The sequence below is a fragment of the Pygoscelis adeliae genome, unplaced genomic scaffold (genome assembly GCF_000699105.1).
Source record: "Pygoscelis adeliae isolate BGI_AS28 unplaced genomic scaffold, ASM69910v1 Scaffold38, whole genome shotgun sequence".
Lineage (NCBI taxonomy): Eukaryota > Metazoa > Chordata > Aves > Sphenisciformes > Spheniscidae > Pygoscelis > Pygoscelis adeliae.
Window position 1 is genome coordinate 1,852,630 of NW_008825614.1, and position 11,561 is coordinate 1,864,190.

An 11,561-nucleotide genomic window follows, 5' to 3' on the forward strand; every position below is an offset into this window, starting at 1 on the left:
TTTTGCTCCTCCTTGGCAATGTTGTCTAGCATGACTCCTCGGATGTCCTTGGGCTTCCCTGGCACACCGAACATGATGAACAAGCCCAGGCAGTCCCATCCCACCAGGTGGCAGAACTCCGCCAGCTTCTCAAACCTGCTCCTGTTTTGGAAGCGCTCGTCTGCCGACACGGCTTCCCGGCGGCAGTCCTCTACCGCCTCAGTGGGGCCGCCTTCGCTACGGAAAAGCTCAGCCAGCTGGAAAGCCTGCACAGCGATCTGAAGTTGGATTTGCTTGTCAGCTCCAGACAGAGTCCAGATCCAGTCCACCCCGAACAGGGAGGACTGCTGCTTGGTCATTTTGCTGGTTGTGATACGTTCCTCCACTCCCTTTTCCATGCAGAAGCTGATGAAGTTGACCAAAAAGATCTCGCTCAGCATGTTTGTGGCTGGCTGGAATTTGCTCTGAGGATCCACAAAACCAAGATAGTCCTTCAGCCTTTGAGATGCATGGACCACGCCTTGGCTGAAGACTTCACAGATGACTAGAGTTTCAGCCTTGTTCTCCTGGTGAGAGACCCTCTGGCCCATTTTCCGTGCAGGAGGAGGTCATTTCCACGTGCAGACCACCTCAGGGAAGTCACTTCCTTTTCCAGCAAAGGCTCTGTAGGCGCTGGGCTAAGCCAGACCTCTTGAGCATGCACATGGTTACCTGCCACCTTCCAGATGAAGGTCACGGTAGCGGCAGAGCTGAGCTCTGTGAGCAGGCTGCCGTGCCGTGGGGCAGCCGGGCTTTCTCCTGGGTGTGCTCCTCCGCAGCTCACCGAGCAGCGACCAGCCCGACAGGCCCAGTAACTTTCACATCTACTGAATTCATCTGTGCTTGTTTTCCTTATTGTTAATTCCGGCACCATTTCTTTAGCTGATGCTATCTCATTCCAGTCTGATCTTATCTCCTTTGATCTCCTTTCTAGGACTATTATGGAGAAGCCATTTTATTGGCACTGGGTGTTTCCTGGAGATGAAACAACTTTTTTCTTTTAATCCCCCAGAGAAGGGTTCGCATCCAAACGCGAAGACTTCTACAGAGTGCTTGAAATGACGCGGTGGTCTTTTTTGATGGGCCGTTGCCTGTATCCCAGTATTAATTGCTGCTACTGTCAGTGGCATTAGTTGTGCCATGGCAATGCACACGGACTCAGCTGGACTTCTGGCTCAACTGAGAAGCTTGCGCTGTTGCTGCCTCTAACTGGATTATCTCAGGGACGCTTGGACAGTCAATGCACCACCACGCACGACTATCAAATACAGCTACAAATAAACAAGCTTCCTAATCTTAAAAAATCCAGTCTCCCTAGCTGTGAAAGCTGGAACGTATGTTACCGCTGCAGCAGGAGCCACCCCTGTTCAGCTCTGGATATTGCTGGTGCCAAATGCACCACTATGGTCTCTTCATCGGCCCAGGATCTCACCACCATTCTCAAGAAACAGGCTCTGTCCTGCCGAACGCTGCTCTTCCTCCTCCTCTTCATTCTGAATGAGTGAAAAAAGTGTTGAGGATCTGTCTTTCTCTGCCCTCTTTACTCTCATTGCTCAAAACACCTCCATCTGATCTCTCTCTCCTTCTGCCTACAGATGTTTATGTGCTCCTGCCACCCCAGGGAAACACCTTCTCAGGTACACAGGCTGGTCAGTCCTGCTGCTGCCCTGGGTCCCTCTCTCTAAGAAACAGATCAAGTCCTACATATTATGTGTCTTTTCATCCCATCCACAGGTCTTCAAATGTGTCATGGGCCCACCTGCATTCCTTCGTGACCTTCTCACAGCTATGATCAGGGAGCACGCTGCTTCTTCTCCTGTTATCTCTGACTAACTCTAATTTCCTTTCTATTTAAGGGTTCCCCAGCACCTAATACTCTCTCCTTGCTCGAAATCTACTGGCAACTCAGAAGGTTTTGCTTCTTAGCTGCCTCAAAGAGCACTATCTTCTTCCTCCCAACTGAGGATAAAGAGGCTCAGTAGGAAAAGCTCTTGTTGCAAGTGAAAATGCCAAAATACTGAGGTGAAGCATAAAGTATGCACTAAACATTCGTAACAACAAAGCGGTACAAGGTATAAAAAGCATGCAGGTAGGGTAAGTGCAACTTCTCTCCTAAAGGGAAAGCCAGGATGCAACAATAGCTAGTGGATGAGGATCAGAAGAGTCATTCCAGAGGTTATTCTGTATTACTTCTCCATTCCTAAGCATATATGTAATTTAAGCGAACAGAAAAAAAGCTGGGTTTAATCTCCATAGGCTCTCGATCGATACACATCTATCTTTTCCTCATCACCGTAAACAAACAGACAACTAAAGTTTATTACACTCTAGGTTTCAAAGTGTTTATCCTCAGTGTTCCCACTGAAACGTTGAGCTGATGAACAAACCCACAGAAATGAACGTCACGAGATAGGGGTTCTGCATTCTCTGGTCCGTTATCTGGGCTACACTGGGCAAAAAAAAATTGATCATCACTTGTACCTGCACCCCAGCAACAAAATGTAGTTTGGGGAAGCTCAGCTCCTGTTGGCAAAGTAGGTGCAGCTCCTATGACTGCTGAGGGCTGCGAGGGCACGGGGAGGGGAACGACACCTGGGACCAGAGAGACGGTTGCCCTTTACGGTGAGAAGGGCCAGAGCTGGTCCTTCCTTCAGCACCTTGCGAGGACTCGCCGAGGAGCGCACACCGAGCAAGGGGGAACACTTTCTAATCACGCCATACCAAACAACCCAAGATGGTTCAAATCTGGATCCCAGAAATAAGTAAAAACACTTAGGATAGATGATTTCTTAGCTGTTAGCTGAGTCTTTCTGCAGGCACTATCGACAAACAAACTAATCAGTCCACAAAAAACGTGCGATTTTGCCCCTTCTCCTTCCTTTGTCTTTTAAATAGTACAAAACGAGCTTCCTAGGAAAATAAGGAAAAAAAGAGGATACATTAAAAAGGAACCAGCTTCCAGAAACACTTGGCATTTTCCACAGACTTTATTGGGTTTTACATGGCAATACACAGTAATGTTGCCCTCTTCAAACACGCACAAATTAAAATACTCCAACGGTATCAATTGTGCACATTCACACATAAACTTCCTGACTGTATCACTTGCTTTCGTATTCCACTCCCATAAAATAACCAAGGTTCGGATGATAGGCAGCTTCAAAGGGACGACCTGGTTTCCAACTGGTAAACGCAGGAAAAAGGTTGTTTGGAGAGAACGCTACTTACACTGGACTTAAAATAAACCATCATCTGCCGTTGCCGATACGCTTGCTAATACATTTGGTAATAGCACCGCACTGAAGAGAAAAGGGAGAGTATTTGTGCCTATTTCAGCACACAATAATGTGTCACTAGCCCCCTTTTTTTTTTCTTTCCCCACTGAATATCCAGTCGTTATATTCATTAGCCAGTGTCTAGTGAGAGTGAATCTGGAGGAATACCTTTGCTCAGAAGCCTGCACGTCTTCCCAGTGCTTCTGCAGCATTTGGGAGGGCAGGGTCTTAAGTCCAACTTACATGTAAAACAATAACCATATTGCAAAGTACTCACAGAAAACGAGCCCTGAATTCACATCCCAAGCATTTGCACCTTAAAGCTGACGGCAGGCCTTACACAATGTGGTATTTCTGCCCGAATAAAATAGCTCCAACACCCCCAAGACTGCAGAGGAAGAAACAACAGGCGGCAAATTATTTGCAGACATTACTTCGTCAGGAATTTTGAATAAAGCATCAGTTGTGATTTGCTTGTAGACAAATGGTAAGCAGCACAAACTATTTTATGTATACATAATGGATTGTTTGCCTGGCTCCAGACACTAAAGAGAAAATGGCAGCACTTTATATTACGTATAACACAACCAGTCCATGTAAAAATTTTCATCTTGGTACATAAATAATAGCCTACACTGCACATCCTTCAAAGAACCAGGCTGGTAATAGCTTATCAGGTTACAATAATATAATGCTAGAATATGTTTCCAATCTACCCCAACATCTGACGGGAGCTCCCTGGAAGCCCCTGAAAGAACCTTTCTTCCTTTCCTGGCTTTGTTAATAGCGTCTCAGAAACACCCACAAAGTCAGCACAAATCTAACATCCCTTGCACCACCCCAGCGGTGTGTCGGAACCGGTCTCACTTCCAGCAAGGAGAGCGATGAAATGAGTGACAAACGCTTGGTAAAGGAACACACCACCGCAAGGAACAATTCCAGCTGGACTTTTTTTTTGCCTTTACAAAGCAAAGAAGCTTCATGCCATTGTGCTAAAATACATGCAACGTTCAACACCATACGAATGACCACTGTGATAAACAGAGTTACTTTTTTTTGTTTGCTTTCAGCTAGGACGCCTCGCAATACCGAAAGGCTGACGAAAGATTTCCACTGGCTAGTTAGGATTTTTAAAATCTGGCGATCTTCAAAAGCAGAGGAGCTGTGCTTTAAGAAGGTAAAATGACAAGCAACATGTTTGATATTTGAATTTTTGAGGAAAAGTCCCACCTCAGGTTTAATACTATGAAATAATATATTTCCTATACACTTCTCTATAGAACTTTATTTTTTTGCAACTACACCATCTTTATGTTAGACACAGCACAGAAATATCCCTTCCATATGCAGGGCGTACTCAACTTTAAGGAAATTTTTTAAGTCACAGAAGTGTTAATAACCTTGTTTGAATGCTATAAATACTGCTGCTGGGAACAAGAAAGAAGACGTTTTAAAATGTGCAGTTTCTGTAAGAGTCACTGCTAGAAGAAACATGCTTAATAATTGTTTCATCCCAAATGGAAGATCATTAAACTGTGCACTTCGTAAAAAGCAATGAAAGCAAACAGTTCCAAAGGTCAGCCTGCCTTTTCCAGTAACCAGCTGGTATGCAAACTGGCATAATCTTTTTACAACCCTCTCCCCTTCCCCCACACCTTGAACTTTCCATCACTCTATCTCACAAAGTTTAAATTTTTCCTTTTATATGTACTTCATATACTACTTTTTTCTTTTTTTTTTTTTTTTTTTTTTTTTTTTTTTTTTTTTTTTTTTTTTTTTTTTTTTTTTTTTTTTTTTTTAATAAAACAGTATAAAAATATAAAAATAAGAGCAACAGTCAAGAGCTACCAGGGAGTTTATGCAAGACATGGATGACTCAAATCCTACACTGGATACCGTAGGAAGGGCAGAACTGGTATTTGTGCTGAACAAATGCACTTGAAAAAGAGCAGTGGCATCTTTTTTCAGCTGAGAGCCTAGAGAAAGCTGATGCACAATATCTACAGATGCAATACTTCTACCTAACATCTTCTGTTACTTTGAAACAGTATAAAGGATTATCTGAGGTCATGAATAAGCAAAAGGAGCACTGTGATACCACATAAATTTAAATGCAACACTCTGAAACATATCACCAGTTTGTACATTAAATATAGTAAAAACAATTACCATTTACCAGTGTCTGGGTGTTTCTTATGGCAACTTTAGAGTAGGCACCTTTTTTTTTTTCCCCTCCTTTTTTTTTTTTTTAAATTCTCCACCCCCCCAATATTACTTCTAACAAACAGAAGCAAGAGCAATGTAATGTACATGATCTGCTGTCCGTCACGTATAACGATGACGTTTCTTGCACATAGGAAAGTGAGCCTTTGTCAGTGCCGGGTGGTTACCGTCACACATTGGAGTCCTCATCTGTTATACTGGTGCTAGGAGAGCGAGTCGCAAAGTCTTTAAACATTTCATCTTCTTTCAACATGTGCTAGAAAGGAAAGGAGGGAAGAGTCAAGGTTCAGGCCCTCACAACTGAAATCAAGCACCTGGGACGGTCCAGTCCTGTGCCCAGCAGCAAACAGCGCCGTCAGCCCTGCCAGCCACATCTTTGTTCTGCTGAGGACCTTTTTCACCTGTGCTGGTTCCTGACCGGCGTGGGGCTCAGTTGCCTTTCTGCTGGCCCAGACGGCTGGGAGAGCGCAGGCTGGGGCTGGGCTTCCACCAAGAAAACGCACCATGACTCTCAGTTGGCAACCCACTGCTTAGAGGTGGGTCCTCTGCCCTCCCTGGAGGGTGGAGAGTCAGCAAAGAGGGCTGGTGACCACGGGCCACCACTCCCAGCCGGGGGAACCTCCTGGCCAGGATGTGCGGGTGTCTTCCTCAACCGCTAATTTTTCTTTTCCCCTCTGTCCCTGTACAAAAACCAAAGGACCTCGTCTAACCCCTAGTTCTGATGAGGCTTCACCACACCCATAGTCTGCACAGTATTTGACATGCTTTAGCCCTCAGAGACCAGTGGGCGCTTCACTCTATCCAAAGACGAGGTCCCGCTATGCACTGAAATCAATCAAAGCAATTGCCCCCAAAACTACAAAACTCAGCTGCTTAACAGAGCCAGTAATAGTGAAGAAAAGTTGTACTTAGTGTATTTGTATTAAATAGCGGTGCTATTTAACGCAAATATTTATATTAATAGCACCGCTATTTAATACTAGCGACTGCCAAGGGGTTTATATCCATCTTACAGAAACAGAGATCTTATTCCACAGACCCCACTTCTAAGCCTTACTGTCAAGTTGTTGATGCCTTCAGAAAACGCTCCTATTTGCCTCACTGTCCCTTCTGAATCTTCCATCTACAAAAAACAGATAATGAATAATGAATGCATAATGAATTCATTGTATGCCATGACAGAGTGGCAATTAAGTGCAGCAAATAATGTAACTGCTTGATTACACTCTGTATGGTCAAAGCAAAGGAGGAGAGAGGAGGACAGTTATGCCAGAGTTAGGTCCTAAAGGCGCTGCATTCACAACTTGAACCTCCTTGGGCTGAGAGACACATTTGTTAGTGGTGCTGTGTGACTGCCACAAGTCAGGACCTTCACGGGCCAAAGCGAAAGGAAGGTTTCCCTGTGAAAAGAAAGGTTTTTCCCCCAAACCTAACAGCACAGTCAAGGACTCCGAACTGCTAGAACTCGCTTACCTGCTCCAGCCTGTCCAAATCGTCATCGTCATATACTCGGATATCCAGGCCAGGCTTAAAACCCTTCTTCGACCCACTTCCAGATGCCCGCCCCAGCTCCATAGGACACACATACTCTTCCACATCATCTTGCTTCTTCTTCCTCAGGCTCCCAAAATTGCTGAAGGCAAGTTTCTTTGGCTTACAAGTGAAGAGAAAATTGACAAGAAGTTAGAGAGTCAGCAAAGAATTAACAGATCTCTTCCTCTTGCATTGTTGTTTCAATGATGAAGGGTCAAAACCCCACTGCTCTCCTAAACAAAGATCTTCTGAATAGCTGTATTTCACAATAGTAGCATCCAAAAGAACAAGATGTGTTCCCTAATTCTACCACTGTTAAGAAAACACCATTTAAAGGATCTCAAATGAGATCAGAATCCCACTGCATTAAACCATGAGCATATAAACAGTAAGAGACAGTCTCCTTCCCAAACATCTTATAGTACAGACAGAAGGACAACACACAAGAGTGCTACCTCTTGTCTGTGCATATGAGAGGCTGAGACGTGGTGCATTCACGGTAGACACAAGTGTCAAACCCAGATCTGCTGAGTCCTGCTCTCACGCTTCTTTCATTAGCAGCCAGCCCCTTTTCTCAGACCTTACTGAATTGCCCTCCAGTCATGGATAAAACCAGCACACTGGAGATCTAGATGTCTGCCTGGAAGCTCACGCACCAGCTCAGAACAAGTGACCTACCTTTACTTTGGCAGTTGCTGTTAAGAGGACGTAGTCTGGGGACTCCATGGCTTCGCGCTTCTGCTGCTGGGCCTCCTGCCCAATGAGGAGGTTGAAATGAGTTGCCAAGTGCCGTCTCAGTAGCGTCTTGTTTGGTGGGATGTTCAGCAACTGTGCCATGGTTTCCACATTGAAACGAGGCTCCAAAACCTATTAATCAAATCACAGAGAATCCAGTTGAAGCCAGTGCTATCTGATGAGGTCTCAAGGACATCAACAGGCACACCTATCTTGGTCACTTCCTAAGGTTGCGCTGGGGTTTTTGTTTTTATCTTAGAGGAAACATACAACAAAGAGAGAGAAAAGAGAGTTAACTAGTTAAAGGATTCATAAAGTGCTACCTCCAAGCTTTCCCTCTTGAGTTATAAATAGAAACAAATTGGCAGTTAAGAAGAAAGGAACAGGTAAATCCACCCTTAACTCAAGTAATATGTGAAGCTGCCACAAAATATTTACCCACCATCCTCTAATTCTGGAAAACATAGCCAGAGGTATGATGGAAAATAATCAGACGTAAGATGTTTGGAGCAGGGATATACATCTTCATCACCACAACAAACTTTTGCAAGTATAAATCTCTTGCCTGGAGTATCTGATGCTAGAGCAATTACAAATAATCCTGGATTGACATTGAAATCGCAAATTTTACAGAAGTAACAAGCCTTCCTTGTTACTAGCCTATCCAGGTCTAAGAAGGAAGATAGTGGCTGTTTAACAGCATGATAGCAGTGTACAGCATCGTAGGACAGGAGGTGGAGAATGCCATACCTAAATTAAATTGTGAGGGGAATACAGATAATCAAACCCATTGCTGCCCACACTAATTCTGCCCAAAATAGTAATGTCCTTTAAACTACATGGTAATAAATTTTGATAGTGACTTCTTATGAAGCAGAACAAGAAGATAAGGTGTGTGCAGCAAATATGTCAGAACTTTGCTCTAGCGATTCTCAGCCACATTTTTTTAAATAAAATGGAATAAGCCAGCCTAAAACCTTACCATCAGTCCCCCATGCACACCACTCCCCCGCAGATTAGGAGCATACTCTGCCAGATCAACGGAGCGTAACCACTCCATCACACGATGATTGGTCCACTGGGTGACCTCAGAAGGTGTGACGTTATTCTGTGAACAGAAGGAACGGGCAGTTAAGGAGACTTCCCGACTCTGCTGTCCCAGCCCCAACCTTTACTGAAACAAACCTCTCCTGCCCTTAATGAATGCAAGCTCACTTTGCACTTGAGAAAAAAACTTCTTTTTGGATTGCTATCTTGCAGCAATACAAATGTGGAGATGGGTCTGGACAGTGGGCAGGTCTGTATTATGCTTCATGCCATTTGATTATCCTGCTGTGCACGAGGACTACTTGCAAATTCTACCAGTAGAACTGAAGATTTAACTAGCTCCATGAGCCACTGTGCTTTTCTTGCAGATATGTATCGTGAATCTAAATCCAAGAGTCTGGGTTGCTTCATCATCCATTGCCCTATACAGCTACGCTGCTTCCAAAACAAACTGATGGCAGTCTCTCATCTGGTAACAGGGCCAAACTCCTTTTACACAGAAAATTTTGACACAGCCATCAATTTTCCAGAGAGTTACACAAGACTCACGGCAACAGTGCACTGAGTTTAAGATGATTTATGTTCCAGACAGCACATCAGAGACTAAGCTAGAACAGCCAGCTGCTGGCTAGGAAGAAGAGTAGGAGATCTGGCAAGGGGACGTGAGTCTGGGGCCATGACAGGTGGAGGAAAGAAAGTGGTGTTCCAGGTAGTGATGGCAGAGCATGAGACTTGGAAGAACAACATGAGAAAAAGGAAACCAAAAATGAAACGGAATGAAATAGGAAGGAGGAGAAAGGAGGAGAGGGCAGAGCAGGAATAATCAGAAACACCAGGGAAAAACCGTAGAGGATTCCTCTTCACAGTTTCATCTTAAAGCAGTACCTCGTCAGACGGCCTCCTGCGCAGACAGTTGGGCTCAAAGTTATTTATTCTCAAAACCTGAATGGCTCTTTTGATGCTGAGGTGGTGGAGGACACTAACAACTTTCAAGGACAGCAAGTCATCCTGCCAAAGAAGAAGAGGGAGTTAATAAACATAAACATGCTTATTGGTGGAACCAGCACCTGACTGAAGGAGACTGCTTCAGACCCTGGCTTAAAATGGCATATCTGACACATTCTGGGGTAAGATTTTAATATGTGAGACACATGATTAACGTCAAACCATCTGTCCCAAAATAAAAGCTTCCTGTGTTGCTCTGTACCAGCTCCTGGGCGATGTTCTTCACACAGGGTACAGAGCTTAGTACAAGAAACCTGGGGTAACAAGCAGGGGAGAGGGTGAGATGACATATCCTCAGCGATCTGATTAGAACCACGACAGCTTTCCAAACACAGTGCATCAGACTCACCTGGCATTTGCATTTAATCCTGCCAAAAGTTTTAATACCACAAATGTCCAGCTAAAAGTTTAACTGAAAACAATAAATCAACCTGAAAATGGAGGCATTCTGTACGGTCAGAATGAAAAAAAAGAGGGAAGAAGAAAAACAGAAGGTGTGTCAGGTTGGTTTCCCAGAACTGCAAATGAGAAATGTTTTTTTAAAATGCTTGTCACAGTGATGGAACCATGGAAAGGGTGACCATACCCAGGCTGTGGAGAGGCTCACCTTAAGTCTCCTTGCCCCAGCTCACCATCACTGTGTAGCTCCTACCTTGTGCAGGCACTTGCTACAGTTCGAGGGAAGGAGGGCAGGTTGGCCAGGAGCACCGATTCCCCCTCACATGTGCCGAAGGAGCACGCTGGACACACGGGCAGCCTGAAGGTTGGCTCTGTGACAAGGCACCTCAAGGCAACTTGGCTGTGCCTTTACACCACACCATTTTCAGCACGGGATGAGCCACTTCTCACACATTGTAGGGCAAGAGCCTGCAAAGGCAGGGCCACATTCCTCCCTGCAATGCATCGGTAATACTAACAAAAGCAGCTGGTTCTTTCTCCAAAAGCTCAATCCTCGCAATGTTTTTTACTTAAACAGTCATCTCACGGGGAACTTATTTTATAGCTCGCACAGACTGGCTGTTTAGGCTCCCACCAGTGTCCGTGGAAAGCGTCAGGCATCTCTTAGGACAATTTGTGCCATGCTAAGGAATGAGACAGTGCCTCACAGTGCCCCCCTCTCTGCACTGACCACAGGGCACTGACGACTGCTTTTGGCTGGACAGGTAGCTTTTGGATGTCAAGAGCTGGCAGAGATGAGTTCCACCCTTCATGACTACAGTAGCAAGCAGGAGTTTTGCTTTGGCTCCACTGAAGTTCCCTCTTCTCCTTCTTGTACTCAGAGCTCCTTCAAATCACCAAGGAGGGGAGAGACAGGCCCTTCTGGCACCCAAGGGGGCTCAATTCACAGGACACATGTGGTGGACAATGGCGAAGGAGACAGAAGGTTCAGATGAGGCTCCCAGATTAAAAAAGGCTGCTGACGCTACCCAACACCCTGACCTGCTGACAGGTTTGCAACCTAAGAAATGCAGATGTCGTCACATTTTGCCCACCTCTGATTTCATTCCACTGACGAGCCCCACAAATTTAGCATTTCAAAAACAAAATAATCAGATTTTCTCTCATTGAAGAAGCCAAGCCATGAAAAACTTGTAAGGAGGAGTACGTGACAGGCCTGGCTAGACTTTCCAGCTCGCATCCTGCTGCTGCTGCTCCACAGGAGTGCTACAAAAGAAAAACCTCCCGTGCACTGCAACTGTGATCACGTGCTGTGAGACTTGCATT

At 45.0% G+C, this 11,561-nt stretch overlaps 2 protein-coding genes across 2 annotated transcripts in view; both read right to left on the reverse strand.

Moving 5' to 3' along the window:
- REP15 (RAB15 effector protein) overlaps positions 1-569 on the reverse strand; it is a 708-nt gene extending 139 nt beyond the window's left edge. The window contains exon 1 of the mRNA XM_009333001.1: positions 7-569. Coding sequence (XP_009331276.1) covers positions 7-569 — 563 coding nt within the window. The remainder of the gene's footprint in view (positions 1-6) is intronic.
- A 4,524-nt stretch (positions 570-5,093) lies between these two features.
- The window catches only part of LOC103924315 (liprin-beta-1-like), an 84,112-nt gene continuing 77,644 nt past the window's right edge, over positions 5,094-11,561 (reverse strand). The window contains exons 24-29 of the mRNA XM_009332809.1: positions 9,717-9,839; positions 8,767-8,892; positions 7,728-7,916; positions 6,990-7,169; positions 6,574-6,639; positions 5,094-5,772 (exon numbers count right to left, since the gene is read on the reverse strand). Coding sequence (XP_009331084.1) covers positions 5,686-5,772; positions 6,574-6,639; positions 6,990-7,169; positions 7,728-7,916; positions 8,767-8,892; positions 9,717-9,839 — 771 coding nt within the window. The 3' untranslated portion in view covers positions 5,094-5,685. The remainder of the gene's footprint in view (positions 5,773-6,573; positions 6,640-6,989; positions 7,170-7,727; positions 7,917-8,766; positions 8,893-9,716; positions 9,840-11,561) is intronic.